The sequence below is a fragment of the Sebastes umbrosus genome, chromosome 11 (genome assembly GCF_015220745.1).
Source record: "Sebastes umbrosus isolate fSebUmb1 chromosome 11, fSebUmb1.pri, whole genome shotgun sequence".
Lineage (NCBI taxonomy): Eukaryota > Metazoa > Chordata > Actinopteri > Perciformes > Sebastidae > Sebastes > Sebastes umbrosus.
This window is the reverse complement of record NC_051279.1, coordinates 32,411,071-32,429,249: the sequence shown is the minus strand read 5'-3', so window position 1 is coordinate 32,429,249 and position 18,179 is coordinate 32,411,071. Positions and strand designations below refer to the sequence as shown.

At 42.5% G+C, this 18,179-nt stretch overlaps 1 protein-coding gene across 6 annotated transcripts in view; it reads right to left on the bottom strand.

Moving 5' to 3' along the window:
- Positions 1-461: 461 nt before the first annotated feature.
- The window catches only part of LOC119497523 (zinc fingers and homeoboxes protein 2-like), a 44,156-nt gene continuing 26,438 nt past the window's right edge, over positions 462-18,179 (bottom strand). For 4 of the 6 annotated variants that reach the window (XM_037785697.1, XM_037785698.1, XM_037785695.1 and 1 more), the window contains 12 exons: positions 14,223-14,751; positions 13,242-13,913; positions 12,023-12,235; positions 9,991-10,248; positions 9,686-9,901; positions 9,395-9,479; positions 8,910-9,095; positions 6,907-7,325; positions 4,534-4,804; positions 4,265-4,442; positions 3,793-3,912; positions 462-1,974 (listed from right to left, as the gene is read on the bottom strand). In XM_037785697.1, the coding sequence (XP_037641625.1) occupies positions 3,795-3,912; positions 4,265-4,442; positions 4,534-4,804; positions 6,907-7,325; positions 8,910-9,095; positions 9,395-9,479; positions 9,686-9,901; positions 9,991-10,248; positions 12,023-12,235; positions 13,242-13,913; positions 14,223-14,315 (2,709 nt within the window). In that variant the 5' untranslated portion in view covers positions 14,316-14,751 and the 3' untranslated portion in view covers positions 462-1,974; positions 3,793-3,794. The remainder of the gene's footprint in view (positions 1,975-3,792; positions 3,913-4,264; positions 4,443-4,533; positions 4,805-6,906; positions 7,326-8,909; positions 9,096-9,394; positions 9,480-9,685; positions 9,902-9,990; positions 10,249-12,022; positions 12,236-13,241; positions 13,914-14,222; positions 14,752-18,179) is intronic. The other 2 variants (XM_037785699.1, XM_037785700.1) reach the window with 1 other exon arrangement.

Below are 18,179 nucleotides of genomic sequence, written 5' to 3'. Positions count from 1 at the left end.
AAATGTTCTACACACAAGTATAGAATAAAAACTGCCACAGAAACATATCCGAGCGACCTCCGTTGTCCTACGTGCAGGAGGACTAGAATTTAAACACGTATAATGTTGTTGCACCAACACGTTTCCAATGGTCAAAATCAAGTCCTATTAGAAACTCTTGACCAACAAAATTGTGAGATGAAATAATTGGAGCTGCCTAAGCCTTTGATTAAAACAAATGCATCACTTCAAAACTCCTGTCAAGTTCAACCAAACCCAGATACTGTATAAAGTTGTAAGAAGTGACCGGTCAAACCAGTGTAGAGTCTAGAAAGAGGTGATTTTTCGCACTTATTGAATGCTTCATTCTTCACTGGGCTTCTGTCTGTTAAACTTAACGAGCAATCTTCATCAGTCTCCCTGAACCTTGTCCAAAACCAGGTTTTTTGATGCTTACAATTTTCACTGAAGGACCGAGACGGTTTTACAGTTGGTTGTGTATTTATTGAGTTACAGCAGACTTAAAGTAGAAAATGAAAAGCGGTTTTCCATTCTAGCCAACCAAATGTACACACAGTATCCCAGATACTTGTCTGAACATGAAACTAAAGCAGCAGCAGCGGCAGCAGCAACAGACATTCAGCCAGCAAACAGCCATACACCTGCTGTTCAAACCAGGATTAAATGACAGTTCAACTCAACTCTTTTTTTTTTTTTTGCTGCACAAATATTGCAAGCTTTTGCAATTTGACCCATAAATCACAGATATCCCTTTAAATCATTTTGGAAAATGAGTTTGTTAAAAATGAAAATAGTTTGAAGCACATGCAAAAGTTTCTGACGGCTTTGGCTGTTGTGATATGCCGAAGCTTTGTTGCAGTTCTTCAGAAAATCAGCGCAGGTCTGATCATAACTCATGAACCACCGTTTCAGGTGTTCTGGACCGACTGTACAGACATCAACTAAATCCAATCCAGCTTTGAACAGAAGGACCTTCCTCGAGCCAGAAAGATTAGCGAGAAGCCAAGGGGTGTGTGTTCACAGATCGCAGGAGCTTCAGTTGTTTTATCATGCGTGAAATGCTTTTTCACCAAAATGTTCATGGCAAGTTCAGTCAAGAATATTTCAAGTTTTTCAAACAAAGAAATGATAAACGGAAATCGTCGTCGCCATCTCATCTGTACCAGTTCTGAGGCAGACAGCGAATGTCAGATAAGAGCAGAAAAAGGCAGCACGGTGCGATCAAACAGACACTCCACTCTCTCCTCTCCATGTGATTAATCACTCCTATATCATGTTGTGTGTTCAGATTGCCCGAAACACTGTCACTCCTTCTTCCTGCCCCTCGAGCACTTATGAGTGGTTTCCACCTTCATCTGCGTAACTCGGAGTCAAGGTGACGCTGCAGGAGAAAAGGTTAAAGTTTCCCACCAGTTTGAGATGAAGTGGCCTAGCATGTAAATATCTATCACTACCACAGGGGATGTATGCAAGTGCCATCAAAGACTACTCATAATGAGTAGCACGCAGGTATGATTTAAAAAAAAAATTAGGACAGATTTTCAGCGAATAACACACTATCATACAGTTTGATCTTTAAACAACAACAAAAAAAACATTCCAGGTTTCGGGGCACAAGTTGTGACTTTTGTTTAAAAAATGTAACAAAACTTGCCCTCCCAGTAAAACTGTACAAACTGTTTTTTTGTAATACAGAAAAATATTTACAAGGGTGCTTCTTTTAAAAAAAAAAAAAAAAAAAAAAAAAAAAAGTGTAGTAGTAGTAAGAACAATGCATCAAGTCCAGCTTTGGCACTCCTCTTAATGTCAGCATCTGCACCACATGTCAGTCAGTGCTTTAACAGGGGAACTCCAAAGTCCCCGGCGCTTTGTGATGACATCACAGGCAGACAGATTACATCACTGGTTCCACATTCGGTCATCTTGAGTCGTCGCACGATGGACGGTGACTCAGCAGTCGATGATTTACTCGACCTGGAACAGAATCGGACAGAAACAGAGACTGAACGTACATTTCATTGTTTTATTACCTCCACCAGGGAGGCTACCGGCTTCGTCTGAAATCACATACTACACTAAGTACTACATACTCTGAAATCACATACTACAGTAAGTACTACATACTCTGAAATCACATACTACACTAAGTACTACATACTCTGAAATCACATACTACACTAAGTACTACATACTCTGAAATCACATACTACAGTAAGTACTACATACTCTGAAATCACATACTACAGTAAGTACTACGTACTCTGAAATCACATACTACACTAAGTACTACATACTCTGAAATCACATACTACAGTAAGTACTACATACTCTGAAATCACATACTACAGTAAGTACTACATACTCTGAAATCACATACTACAGTAAGTACTACATACTCTGAAATCACATACTACAGTAAGTACTACGTACTCTGAAATCACATACTACAGTAAGTACTACATACTCTGAAATCACATACTACAGTAAGTACTACGTACTCTGAAATCACATACTACACTAAGTACTACATACTCTGAAATCACATACTACACTAAGTACTACATACTCTGAAATCACATACTACACTAAGTACTACATACTACATACTCTGAAATCACATACTACACTAAGTACTACATACTCTGAAATCACATACTACAGTAAGTACTACATACTCACTAGATGTACTATCGTTCTACACACTGTTGTGTGAATAAACAGTAGTATGTATCTTTTCGGACTCACTGAGCAGTAATTTACGTCGTCACTTCCTGAGTGCCGGTCAGAGACGTGTAACCATGGTAACGCGTGCCAACCTCAATGTGACCAAAACGACGGCTTGTGAGAATCAAAGTCTGAATTAAGCAAAGTGAAATCTTATACTTGCACGTAAATTGAAGCGTTATTGGCGTTACAGAGCTGTCAGTCAACGTCTGTTATGAATGTTGACGCCACTACCGCATTGCATTGTGGGGTATTTATGCCGCCGTAGTGTCCAGCTGTAATATTTCACCGTAAATAGTATGCACATAACGAACTATTGTTTCATACTAAGGTTTCGGACATACTAAAATATCTCACATACTGTTTTAGCGTGCTAAATAGCATGTTAGTGTGGAATTTTGGACGTAACCTTTATTTTCGTTTGGGTATGTTTGTCTACAGGATTACGGAAAAACTACTGGCTGAAACTTGGTGGAAGGGTGTAACCGGGGTTAAAGGAAGAAGCCATTACATTTAGGAGCTGATTGGCCTTAGCAGAGGTCTCAGAGTACCCTTGATGGTTTTGCATATCGGTGCAAATTATTATAAAAAGTACTAGATATGTAACATTTGCACCCTTCGTTCTGCCTTCCTGTGACAATAACGCTGCGTGTGTGTGTGTGTGTGTGTGTGTGTGTGTGTGTGTGTGTGTGTGTGTGTGTGTGTGTGTGTGTGTCTACATCTTTGATTCTAATGATGGTGTGGGTCCAAATATCATCCTGCCATCCCAGCATGCCATCTTTTTTGAAGGGCCAATCAGAGGTAATTACACCCTAATAACTTCCTGGGTAGCTGGAGACTGCAGCTGTGGCATCTTAAAGGAACAGTTCACCATTTATTTATCTATTTATTCCAGCCAAGTCAAAATCCATCTCTGACAGATGTGAAAAATGCACTAATCAATGTTTTTTTTTTTTAAATGGGTCAAATGAGTATGTGCTGCTCCAGTGTAATATTAATGTCTGTTTAACTTCCCATAATATAACATACTGGTTTTCTTTAGAAGGAGATTTCACCAATTCAACCTACTATCAACCAGTGACCCTCCCGGGTTGCTCCAAGGTCAGAACTTCAGTGTCTGTTGCCAGCCTCTGTCTCTCCAATCCTGCTTCGCTCTCCTCCCCGACGGCTACAGTCACCTTTACCCACCTGGCAACGAACCAGACACAACAGTAAACACAAACAGACTCCTTCTAGGAACAAAACTCAAAGAAAGATTTTTATGTGCACATTAAATGGTTCTGTGAACAAAATGCCATAAACCATACATGAATATCTAGTTTAAGCAACAAATAACGAGTGCAAAGAATGGAGTAATTCAGTATCCACAGCGTGCGATGCCCATACGGTGCTGTATTTTTAGAATCTTAAAATAACTCCTCAGATATTCCTTTTAAAAATATCAAATATTAGCAGTGAGCTGATCTTTTTTTGTCTGTATAACATCTGACATTAGAGAATAAATATAGGATAAAAGATCTGTTTCCGTCTCTCCACCCACCTCCCTTTGTCAGCAGTGCCAGAGCTGGTCTGGTCCGGTCTGGTCCGGCTCAGGTCCGTCACACTGTGGGCTAATCTGTCAGTCAACCACTGGACTTTGTCTTGGTCGGACAGCTCTGAGTGCTCTGTAGCAGCTGCTGTGTTCTCACCAGCCTCCTCCTCCTCCACTGCACCAGCGGCTGTAGAATTAAAAATGAGCACACAAAGTCACACAAGGGTAGAAAACACTTTTCAACGTGATGTTATGAGAGTTAAAAAAACACTACTCACCTTTCACAGGCTCGACTTCCAAGGAAACACTCTTGGTTTTCTCAGAGCTCTGGCCGTTCTGTTCCTGGCCCACTTTCTGTTCCTGGCCAGCTCCCTGTTCCTCCACCACGTTTTGGTTTTGGAAACTTTCCATCCAGTCCAGAGTTTCGCCGTTCTTCAGCGCCGAGCGGTGGTCCTTGAACCAGCGGACAATGTCGGTGCGTCCGAGGCTTGTCTGGACCTCCAGCTGGCTGTACTCCTCAGGAGACGGCCACTGAGTCCGACAGAACATCTGTCAAGACGAGATTATGGGAGCAAACACAAAACATTTTACACCATAAAAAATATATATATTTAATCCACTGTTTTGTAGCAAAAATAAAATGCCTTATTAGACCTGTATAATAAACAAACCCAAAGCTCTACATTCAATCATCAGCTTTTGGGGACGGAGCTCGTGGTCAAGAGATACACTACTAACTGCTCAACTAGATGAGATGTGAAGTGTACAATTTGTTTTAACCTTACTAGTGATTAAAGGGATGGCAGTGTCCGTAATATTGGAGTATTGCTACTTTTACTTAGAGGATAACTTTGGTATTTTTTAACCCTATTTTCCTGGGTTTAGTGTCTGACTAATGGGGATGACACTTTCTGAAATTCGATAAACGAGCTATAATGTAATCGTTTGGGGCAACCTCGTACCGTCGGTTTACGTCCACTCAAAGTGTTTTTGCTGCTGACAGGCTCTGATTGTTATTATACGTGTCTGACAACATTATGGAGAGGACCCTACAGAGAAATCAAACCTTTTTCATACCTTTCGCTTTCTGTCTGTTACTGTATCATGTGACTTTTTGCCGGAAGACAACGGTAGAAACATGAGTGAGAGTGGAGACACACCGGTGCTGTCAGAGTCTGTTGTGTTGGAGTACAGAAAGTGTAGCTTAGTGTTATCTAAAAGACTTTCAACGTCATGGCTGAATATTTGGCTGATTCCAACGATTGGGATGAGACGGGAGATTTCATTTCTCTGCAGGGTCCTCTCCATAATGTTGTCAGACACTTATAATAACAATCTGAGCCTGTCAGCGGCAAAAAACAAACACTTAGTAGACGTAAACTGACGGTACCAGATTGCCCCAAATGATTACAAAAGTGTCGTCCCCATTAGTCACTTAGACACAAAACACGGGAAAATAAGGTCCAGGTTGAAAAACACCAAAGTTACCCTTTAAGTGAAGGATCTGAATACTTCCTCCACCACTGAACATGATGATGGTGAACATGGTAAACATTATACCTGCTCAACATCAGCATGTCAGCATGCTGTTGTTAGCATTCAGCTCAAAGCACTGCTGAGTCAAAGTACAGCCTAACAGAGCTGCTAGCAAGGCTGTAGACTGGTACTGTGCGTTCTAATACCCATACTACCATACTATCTATTGTGCCAGAAAAAGATTTAGTATGCCCCGATACATAGTATGATAGATACGCTTTTCTGGCTATTCTGACCCACAATCCTCTGCCCAGCGGATATATGAGCAAGAAGGTCAAAGTTCAAGACACAATGTTGTGACGAAGTAGTATGTCCCAACTGTATGCATACTGCTTTATGACATTTCTTCCTACGTAGATAGAATTTTATTCATGGAAACACAATGTGATTCCAACAGTTCGAAACAGTTTCTCTTTTACTTTCGTTTGCTTTGCTGCAATGTGTCCAGATTCTCTCTGGCAGTGAAACATAGAACCACTTCATAGAGGCTCACAGAATGTAGTCGACGGCCGTTTTTAACAATTCAGTTGTTTATAATCCTACACATGTACCTTTATGTACTAATGTGGGTTTAGGTGATGAGATAAATACATTACTATATGCAGATAGACTTCTGGCAGCCTGTGCATTGTGTTGTGTTGCAGAGCATAAAACAAGTAGTGTTGCTGTTCGAGAGACATCTCATGAATATATGTTCCATTTATAGGTGTTTAATCCTATGGGATACTGCCGTTTTCTAGACACAACACTGCTCCAGCGCCTTCTCTTTAGTTCCTCAGATCTGACCTCGTACTCCGCTGCTCCGTCTTATTCACTGCTAATATTCAAATCTCATCATGTGTTGTCAATCACACAGCTTCTCCTCAAGTACCAGGACGATACCTTCTCAAGATTAATCAATTTTACACATCATCTCACTTCAGATTGTATTTAAAATCTCATTAATTAATCTCTTTAAAGTCACAACTCATTAATGTCTAGATACCATTAGCAGCTCATCTGCATTCACCTTTACATCATGATAGCTTTTATTAAAGTTCTAACTTGTGTCGTATTTTAATACGTTGTCATCTAATCAGCGTTGGCGTCGACATGTTTTCGTGGTCTTTTCTTACCTCTCGGAGCAGGCTGAGGGAGCGGCCGGTGATGGGAGCCGGGCTCGTGGAGGCCGACAGGACGGGAGGATGAGGAGAAGAGGAGGAGGATGAAGTGAGGATGGGAGGTGACGCCGAGGAGGAGAGGTTTGGTGGATGAGGGGAGGAGGCTGCGAGCACAGGAGGGGAGGATGAGGAGGAAGAGGAGGAGGAGGAAGAGGAGAGGACAGGTGGATGAGGAGAGGAGCGTAGAGGTTTCCCGCCCTGCTCTCGATGCGACGCCCCGTTCAGCAGCGCTCCCAGACGCTCCGCTCTCTCCTCCGTGTTCTTCGAGGACATGGACAGTAAAGCCTTCTCCATGTTGTCCCTCAGTGCCCGGCGCTCTGAAAACCAGCAGTCCACCTCCGTCTTGGACAGCCTGGTCTCCTGGGCCAGCTGGTCTGCAGCAGAACAGGGTTCAGTGGATCAGATGAGCTGCATTACCTCTGAGTGGAAGGTTTTTTTGGAAACCTGGGAATTCAGTGTCTCTCCGGGGGACTTAAAAATGGGCTCATTAAAAACATGTCTGCTATTCCTGTCTGCAGGAACCCACCAGAGACGGGCCTGCAGCTCCGCTGGGGTCAAAGAAAATGAAGTGACTTGCTGTGAACTTGTATAAATAGAAGAAAACACTACTGGACTTCTTTAAGTAAATGTAACTTCTAAGTTACAGAGGGAGGATACTGAACTTCACAAGAACACAACTAATAAACGGACCAACTGATTCACACCCAATTTATCCTCCTTCAGTCAGTACGTTTTTAAGAAGTACTTTCAATGTTATATCATATTGGTTTTTCAGGAACTTCACAACGTAAACAGATGCTAAAAATAGATTTGACTGACAAGCCCACTTTGTGCTTCATTAGCTACCGACCTGCAGGACGGCGGTGTTGTGTTTCTGTAGGCAAATCAAATGTGTATAATGTGCTCACATCAAGAGTCTGAATGTAGGATGAGGGCTGGGACCAGTAGGAAATAGCTGAGTAAAATAACATTTGTTTGAATGTACAGACAAGCTTTCAGTACATTAGATTCAATTACTTTTGAAGTGTCGAGGGGCCGGACATTTACATTTCCTATGTCTGATCTGCAAAACTAGGAATTTAAATGTGAAAACAATACACCTTTTTAATCTTAATTGTTTTAATAAACACAATGTTGTATTAACATCTTTTTTTTATTTGTATAGTTCAACTCTCCTAAATTCCCTCTGCTTAAACAGCCTGGGTTAAAACTTTTTAATAAAATAAATATTTCTGTACTTAACAGGACATAACTAATGAATGGGCTAATGAGCCTACTAATAAAATTATAATCCTCTAATAATCCAAAAATGTAAACACCCATAAACTTGGTGTTATGTTAGCATATTTTTTAAATAATAAAAACACAATGATATGAACAGTCCGTAACAGCGTCAATAGTGTGAGTGGTAACGTTGATGAATGGGAATAAACTCTATTAATAAAATATTTTTTTATTTCAATTTAATAATTTTTTTACATATTTATAAATGATCAAAGGGCCAGATAGAGGTCGTTAAACGGCCGGATAGAGGTCGTTAAAGGGGCGGGTAGAGGTCGTTAAAGGGCCAGATAGAGGTCGTTAAAGGGCCGGATAGAGGTCGTTAAAGGGCCTCCAATTCAATGGGTCTGCAGTACTGTACATGGTAGTGGTTTGCCACTTAGCATTTCTGTACCTGAAAAGGATGTTTTGAAGTATATAAAGTATTTTTCATTCCAATAGTTTAACATCTGGACACAAGATGTCTTCTTCACTGTGAAGTCAGTTAAGTCAAAACACATTTTTTGAGTAGAGGGGAGCATTAAAGCCCTCCTTCCATCTTTCTTGCCACTCTTATGTTATTTACTACGAACCAAAATAAGAACGAACCAACCACCAAATCGTAACTCTTCCCTCCCGAGACTTGAGTTACGTGATTAAGTTGTTGTGCATGTGAGAGGGTTGGTAGAAGGCGTTACCTAGCTCTGCCTCGGTCGGTGTGCCGCTTCTCTGAAAACTCTCCTCCAGCGCCTTCAGCTGTTCCGATGACTTCCCCTTCACCCTCTCCAGCAGAGGAAACTGGCTGGGGACCGCTTTCTTTACTGGACTGTCTTTGGGTGCTGGTGTCACCTCTGCTTTCACCAGCACCGGAGGAGGAGGAACGCCTTCAAGAGAGACACACAGAGAGAGAGAGACTTAAAGAGCAAAATATGCTAGTGATGTTTTCAACACAACACGGCTAATTGATATAACACATTAAATGACACATACAGTGCTTCAAAAATCATTCTGATTACTGACTACAATTAAGTCCAATTTGCGTTGTCAGTATCTTTGTTTTTAGCAGTTAAAACCCTTAGAACCAAAAGGAGCTGGTTTAAAACCTACAGAAAGATGGACGGTGATTGATCACAGCCGGGGTGTTTTATCAGTTTCGATGTGTGGCACCGATCACACCACGTACCTTTGAGATTAAGGAGCCTTTGTTCACTGAACCACTTCTTTATCTCTCCTCTGGACAGCCCAGTGGTCTCTATCAGCCTGTAGATCTATCACACGACAAGATGCAGCAGAAAATAAAACACAACAAGAGTGGGTGTTTATCAGTGACAGTGGGGCGTAGAAAAAAAAGCCAGTAGCACTAAATTAGAAATTAAAAGCAGCTACAAAAACCTCAATGCCAAAAATCCCTCAAATATATATCGACCTTCTGAGGCACGGCACAAGAAATGTCATTTCACTCACTTATTCTTACCTCATCTTCCTCGGGGAAAGGACACTGTGTGTAGCTGGACCTCAGTACCGATAGCTGCTCCGCTGTTTTGTTGGGGTCGACTGTAAAACTCAGAACTTTGGGTGACGCCAGCTTGGACGTGACCAATGGCGCCGAGATGGTTTGAATGATGGAGGGTCGTTTACTCTCCGTGGCGATCATCGGGGAGGCCAGGGGTCGTTTGAGCGACTGCGCCACCTGCGGTAAAACATGGCGGAAACTTTGACCACTTCAAATCACGTGTCTTGTGTTTGTGCATGTTAACATTCCTGCCCGTGGTTTTGTACCTGGGTAGCCACGGTGAGGGCCAGCGGTGCACATGTGACAGTGGTGCCGTTGGCTACGGGAGTCAGCACCAGGCTGGTCTGTCCCAGGAGCTGACAGGGGAGGTGCTGCAGGACAGAGGCTGCCGACTGCATGGCTTTGGAGGCTGCAGCGGCAGACATGTTGGATGTTTGGGAGCTGAGCTGAGGAGTTACAACGGTGAAGGTGTGAGGCACAGAGGAGATGGTGCCGTTGAACATTTTCTTCCTGGCTTCTTCCACCTGTCATAGAGGGAAAACACTTGTTATACTTCTTAGTTTAACAAAAACGTAAATCTCTAACCTGTATGCACTAGTGCGGTGCCTGTACCATACGGGCCTGTTCAGAGCGGGCTGAATGTTTGGACTGTGGTGTTGCTGCTTGGTGCTTTCTTGAGAACCCGCTCATACAAACAACTACACACATGACACTGGGCTTCCTTCCTTCCTAAGCAATACACTGGCCATGACATAGGCCCTGTTCAGACCTGGTATTAACATGCGTCCTCAGTAATCGGATCACAAGTGGACAGCTTTAAGTACGTCTGTTCACACCTGGCATTAGAATGGGTCTCCACATGCGTCTTCAGTGGCCACTTGTGATCCGATCTCACTTCCCGCTCTATATGCAAATAAACACGTAGTAAACACACGGCCAATACAGCAGCCGTTGTGACGTAATATTACATGAATGTCAGTAGTAATATCCTACATATTCCTGAATTCTGGTATATTGTATTAGCATTCAAATAAAAGGTTATTGTACCGGCGGTCCCCGTGGACCTCCACGCCGCTGGCACCACTGCTTTTGCCAGCCAACAGCGGGGCACAGCGCTCCAGAGAGCCAGGGAGGACAGAGAACAGGCGGGGCGAGCGGTCGGGTGTCAGCTCCGCGCAAAGCAGCGGGACAAAAACACCGACACATCTCCGACAGTATGATAATAATACACTTTGCGTGCCTAGTCTGATAGTCTGTAGATATGCAGATAAGCTGATATGAGTGCATTCACACCTGTAATTAGAGCTGTCCACTTGTGATCCGATCACTAAGGACGCATGTTAATACCAGGTATCAGGGCCATAGTTGCGTCACACGCCCAGGTCACGGCTACTCAGAAACACCGGTGAAATACACTCTGGTCCACGGTAAAAAACACACCTTCAAGTCTGGCTACCTTTGGTCAGAAACACCAGTGAAATACACTTTGCGAATGTATTAATCTCCAAATAGGCAGATTAGTCGCTTGCTTTGACGTAGCCACCGCCGTTATAAAGTACAGCAATATTAGCAACGTTTAGCCGGGGATGTTAAAAGTAAGCTGTTTGCTTGTTTATTCAAAGTTTATTAATATTGAATGTGTCGCGTCACTAAATTTGACACTGCACCTCCCTGGGTCCCCAACAATACACCAGCCAAGTGTGAAGTAGATCAGATGAATGGTTCTGGAGATATGTGAAGGACAAACAGACAGACAGAGATTCTGTGCTTCATAGGTAGACGGCTGCCAAGCTGCAAAGTGTTGGATGAAAATGATACTATTACATTATTATTATCTGCCGTAATTAGAATACCAAAATCATTTAACGCCTCTCCTTCTTAACATCTTGACTATTTTCAATTATACCAGATAATCAAACGGTTGGTGAAATTGCAGGTTTCAAAATGGATAATATGGGATCATTTTTTGATTAACTTTATTGTTTCATTTATTGTAATCTGACTGGTCTGTAAGATTACTGGTTGGTTGTTTGTTTAAGTACTAATATCGAATCGAATATCTCATTATTTGGAATCTGAATGAAAGTTAATTTAGAGCATTTAAAATATCAGAAACTAGAAATACTGTTTCTATCACCATTATTATTATTTTGAGTCTCTGAGAAACCAGATGATATTTGAGCTTCTGAGTTTAGAAAGGACCTGGTGAAAGGACCTGGTGAAATACACTAAACCTCACTTGAGGGAAGAGAATTGAAAGAGTGCCTCAAACATGATCATCATTACTGGGATTCCTACCTCCTCAGGCGACCAGCTGATGCCCTGTTTGAGCCTCTGTGTGGTGAACCACACTTTGATTTGCTCCTCTGGATGTTTGGAGGCGGCGGTGAGCCAGGAGAGCTCGGCCTGCGTCGGGTAGGGGAACTTGTTGAAGGATGAGATGAGCGTCAGGTTGTCGTCCAGCGAAGGGTTGTATTTGGTTGTGTTGAGGGGCACTGCGATCTTCGGCACCTGGAATTATACATATTATACAGCAGGAAGCAATGGCGACTGAATGGCCTTTTTTTTCCTCCAAAAAAACCCCAATGATTTCCACAGGTACTGTTTTCAGTTCACAAAGAAAACCATAAAATATAGCATGGTGTGTATTAAAAAACAAAAGCTAACACTTTATTTGAGGTGTCTGTAGTTGCCTAATAATATCCTATGAAGGAAAATCCTGAAAAGAACTGGAATTTGGTACCAATTATGTGCAAAATTTGAATTTCCTTGAAAAACGAATAATTAATTTATTATTGGTAACTTTATTCTTCATATATGTTAAATTATATGCTTGTCTTGTATTTTCAGTTAACCTGCCGTGCACTGAATAACAGCCTCTCAAGGTTACATTAGCAATTAATTGGAATTAATTAATTGAAGTGCACTGTCTCTTGTTTCCTATTTCCTTATAATTAGCACTAAATGACAGTTCTTTCCATTATTAGGAAATTACAGACCCATTAAATAAAGGGGTATTTTTCCTTTTTTGTTATTGTGGTTGAGATGAGAAGAACGACATCATTCTCATGTTTGTAGGCTAATTATGTTGGTAGAGCCAGGAGACAGTTAGCTTAGCTTAGCATAAAGACTGAAAGCAGGGGGAAACAAGTAGCTTGGCTCTGTCCTTAGGTATTAAAAAAACACCTACTACCACCTCAAAAGCTCATTAATTAATGTGTTATATCTTGTTTGTTTAATCTTTACAAATATTAAATTGTAAAAATGTGGATATCACGTCAGTTTCTGAGCTTTAAATGTTCTGGTAGGGTTGAGTTTATTACCTTTAGACGGCGCCAGGCTAGCTGTTTCCAGCTTCCAGCCTTTATATGTAGTGTACAGACACAAGAGTGGTGTTGGTTTACCTCATTTAACTCTTGGCAAGAAAGCAAATAAATGTATTTCCCAAAATGTCAAACTATTCCTTTAACTGTACGGGAAGAGAAAATGAGTATGGTTCCTCCACCGGGTGTCCTACCTGAGTATAGTTTAGAGGCCGCTGTAGGGAAGGCATGATGTGAGAAAGGCCTTCTGCTTTGAGTAGAGTCGACTCAGGGATGATGACCGTCCCGTTCACGTTGACCGCCGTGATCGGTTTCTTGGTCAAATCTGTCCGTTTATTATCCAACGACATTATTTTTGGTTTCCCGATCTTGACCGTGGTGGGTTTGCTGAGTGGCACAGTGCCCAGTTCGTCCCCTTTGCCACAAATGGCACCGGAAGTGTTGTAAATGACTGCGTTGTTACTGCAGCCCTCTATCGTCTGTTCTAAGATTGTCTGATTGTTCATTTTGATGCGTTTGAATTTAAAGTTGCTCTCCCCCGGGTGACACCTCTCGTTGTGTTCCGTCAGGGTGTCGAACTTCTTTGTGTTGAAGTTACAGACGGCGCACAGGTACAGGGGGTTGAGGATGACGTTGGGGTGGTTGGCGTCGACGTGCTCTTTGAACGTGTTGAGGTTCTGTGTGGAGAAGGGGCAGTATTTACACTCGTAGCCCCCCTGCTGTCGACGCTGAGGCTTGGACAGGTCCGGCGGCTCGGTGGCTGGTTTGTCTGGAGCCGCGGGAGGGTCCGAGGCCACGGAAGGCTCTGCCTCTGTTGAGAGATCCATTTCCACGGGCCCCTCCGCGGTATGGTTCTCCGTTGTTGTCTGGAAGAAGATAGTATTCAGATTAAAAGGACACTTTTACTAGAAATGGCATTTTCATGTATTCCCTGTATACATCAAACAAACATCAATATACTAGTCGCGTTTACATCAACTCATAGATTTATGACACGAGTCATTTTGAAATCAGTACACATCCACTGAAACACACAGAAAAGAAGAAGTAGGAAGAAGAAGAGAAGAAGAAGAGTAGGATGAGTTACTGTTTTAATATGACTCTATACATATATGTATTTAACTCATCCTATTAAAGAAAGCCAGGTGCTTTTGCCAGACACATTGAAAGCGTACCTCCATGTCGTCCTCTGCGTCATCATCCAGCTCCACCATGGTCTGCTCCGGTCGGATCATTAAGGGAGTGGAGGACTTCCGTCGACTGGACATGATGATGGATCCTGGGGTTGTCTGGGTGCACAGCTGCCCTCACTTGGTGCCTGTGCTTGGCCAGCGATGATATCAAGGAGGCTGAGGTGCCCAGGGTGCAGAATGCAGGACTGCTATCACAGAGTGGTGGGTGGATAAACAGTCTCAGGTGCCGAAGAATAGCCAGGAGGCCCGGCTTCTACTGGGACCCAGATGCAGGCCTGGGCTTTCTTTTATATGAGCAGAGGTAGCGAGCACACGACAGTTTCTGGGATGGGAGTGAGCAGCCGAGGAGTCTGAAGAAACAGTCTTCCCCAAGGGTGGGATTAGTGGCTGGAGTGAGAGGAGGGCAGTGGGAGCTGAAGGTCCAGTAGAGATGTGTAGTGTAGGTCGAGCTCGCTGACGGTGTCAGCTCCAGTGCTGGCCGACCTCCTGGAACTTCATGACAGGATGCTACCTGGATGGAAGGAGGAAGAGAAGAGCCAGAGGAGAAAAACGGATTATTATTAACGTTAGACAGATATTTTCATTTTGGCCTTCTTTTGTTTAAAAACACTTATTTGACCTTCATTTCATCTACTTCTGTTATGTATGACTTAAGTGCATTTCAATCAGGAAAGACTCTTATGAATTGAATGATGATATATTACAAAGTGCACAAATTATGAATAGTAACAGTCTTTGGCGATTTAGACCCGATGTGAAATAATGAAGGGGAAATGGAGCTGTAGTAGGATGTAGAAATATTCCCCCCGGGTCTAGACACTGGTGGTGGTGGTGGTGAAGACTGATGCAGGTCCGATGAATGAAGTGGAGCAGGATTACTCTGATGTGATGAATCTGGAGTGCATTTAATAAGTGAAACCAGGCCGATGATAACCTACCACTAGACGGAGTATGGAGACGTGACTGCCCAGATCTAAACCCTGATTTCAACTGGGAAGGTTTGGAGGCCTCTCACAATCCTGATCACCAACAGATTTACTTTAACTATGTTCATGTTCAGTGTGCGTTCAGAATGTATCTAACCCAACGTAAACTCCACTACATGCATGATCCCTCATATAGTTTAAGCACCGTGAAGGCCCCTGGCACTTTTGTTCACATGATATGGGACCAGGACTGTCCCCAATACCATATTTGGGGCTTCGAGGCCTCGGTGAGAAATATTCAAAAGTACTCCAAGCTTAGAGCTCTCTACTCTCGGCGCAGCGCAGCGCAGCAGGCTGACATGTTCTTCTGTCTGTCCGTCTCCATCTCCCCCGTTTCAGTGCCTGGGAAAGTGCCGCTGCTGCACCGCTGTATACACAACAAACAGCAACATCTGTCTGAGAATAACTAATAATAATAATTCATGTTGAATATGAATAATGAAGGATTTGATGGGATTATTCCTTATTGGATGGCCTATTTGGGGATTTAAACATTATTTCATACTTATATATAAAAAATAAAAATGTAAAAACGAAGCATTCGAAGAGGGATTTGGAGGTCGAATACCACGGCTACGGTCGAAGCTTGGAAGGATTCGGGTCAGTCTTATGTGGGACTGTCCACCAGTTTCATGGTTCTGGACTAAAGTGGCATCTAGCTCGTCAGGCTTGCTATCGGTGACCGGTGACGGTGACCGTGCTCGTCCTGCTGTTGAATGATCTGTCAAAGCTCAATATGACCAAGCTTATAATGTGGATCGTACTAGCTGGCCTGACAGCTACTAAAAGATGATAGCGGTGCAGTGGAAGCCTCCTCACTCCCTTACCACCAGATACTACTGGGTCCTCACAGGTCTGGATGTTGTTTATCTGGAGTTGTCAACTGTCCACATTAATGGGACTAGTGAGACTAGATCAACAATTGGCGCTCTGCAGCCGATTCCCTTACATCTATTAAAATGATTCCTTCCCCTCAAACGCTGCCTCTCAAAGTGCATTTATATAACATATCTGTTTCCCTGTGTGGGTGTGTATACGTGTGTGTGTGTGTACAGGATGCATATTATTTTTTCTGATTGCATCGATGGAGTGCTAAGCATGTTCGTTTTTGTTATTGTTATAAACATCAAAAAACCTCAGTTTCACCACGTAAATCCACTTTATGTGGAGAAATTGGTTGTAAAAATGTTTGAGAGAAGTGAGACATTGGATGACACATGGAGGAGAATGAACAAAAATGAAGAATGGCTAAGAAAAGCCTTAGATCCCCTTTTAAAGTGCCTTTGAATAAGAGTTGCAGCAGGCACGAACGGGCTGGTTTGAGCATGTCAAGGAAAAGCAGCATGCTGGGTTATTTAAGCTCAGCGGTGTCCCGTGTGGATCTGCAGCGAGCCACCGTCCAAAAGAGGCAGTCGAGTCAACGGCCAGCCGGCGGGCGAAGATGGCTCAAAAAATGAACAAGGTCAAAAAAAGCTGAGAAACAAAACAAAGAGCAGAGCAGATGGTCTACAGGTGGTTGACTGCCAGACCACAACAACACTGGGGCTGAAGAGAAAAGAAAAGAAAGGCCAACGCCCTCAACAAGAAATTAATTGCAGTGGGCTGAGGAGCAATCACTGGAGGTCTGAAGCACCACCCTGCTTAATGAGTATTTGTTGTTTCATGCTGATGAAGGAGTGTGTTGAGAAATCCAGAGTACATGCAACCCCACAACTCTACGCAGATCTGGAGGCAATAATATTTTAAAGTGTTTTTTATCTCCGTGTTTATGACACAACTACAAATGTAATCATAAACCTTAAAGGAGAAAGTGGCCGACGTGATGGAGAAGAGATGATACACAAGTTAGTGATTATGCAAAGTAGAGCTGGAACGATTCCTTGGTTAAAAGACAATTAATTGGCAACAACTTTGATAACTGCATAAGTCATTTATTATGCAAAAATGCCAACAATTTCCTGGTTCTCGGTTCTCCAATGTGAATATTTGCATGTCTTCTATGATGGTAAATTGAGTGTCTTTGGGATTTGGACTGTTGGTCAGACAAAAAACAATCAATATAAATATATCAACTTGGGCTCTGGCAACTTCACGTTTCACTATTTTCTGATTTAGATTAATCGATTAATCGTCAAAATACTCGTCAGATTAATCAATAATGAAAAATGCATACAGCATAGTATCGCAATATTTTGTGTGGCAATATTGTATTGATACACGGACGTCAAGTATTGATCTTTTATTATATAAACTAACCTCTTAACAATCCGACCAATCCCGGGCAGCTATTCTGTCTTTCAGAGGTCATAGTGGGCTCAGTCTTAAAGTGAGAGTGAAGATACTGGTATCAGATGAAACTTGAAGACCGAAGGGAAGAACGCTAAATAATGCTCAAAAGCTACGCTAAATTTTGGTAAATTGGTAATTATGGTTTTAAAACACATTGAGACCCGAGATCCTGACTGACATTGCCGTCTTTAAAACGTAATAAATCGCAGTATATCTTATCACAATACTCAGCATATCGCAAAATGTTTAAAAATCGCAATAAGATCGTATTGTGACTTATGTATCGTGATAATATCGTACCTAGGGATGTTAATAATGAACCGTTTAACCATTAACCAACATTAAGCATTTTAACCGATTAACACTATCGGTTTAAAACGGTTAAAAGAAATATTAATAATTAATTAAAAAGCTGAGAAAAACTTGTCAGTTAAAGGAGAAAAGCTGGTCCACCTTAAGAGAGTCTGAGCCGGCGTTACAGATACAGGAAGTTGGCTCCCGTCTATAGCTCGCTTGAGCGGAGGAGTTGTAGTTTCGTAGCATTTATTCACCAACAAATAAACTGTACACACACTGTCTGCTACACCTACGTTCACAGCTAGAACGCCACCGACAACACACACACGGTCTGTCTGACACTCGCTATCGTTCCGCCGGGCAGACA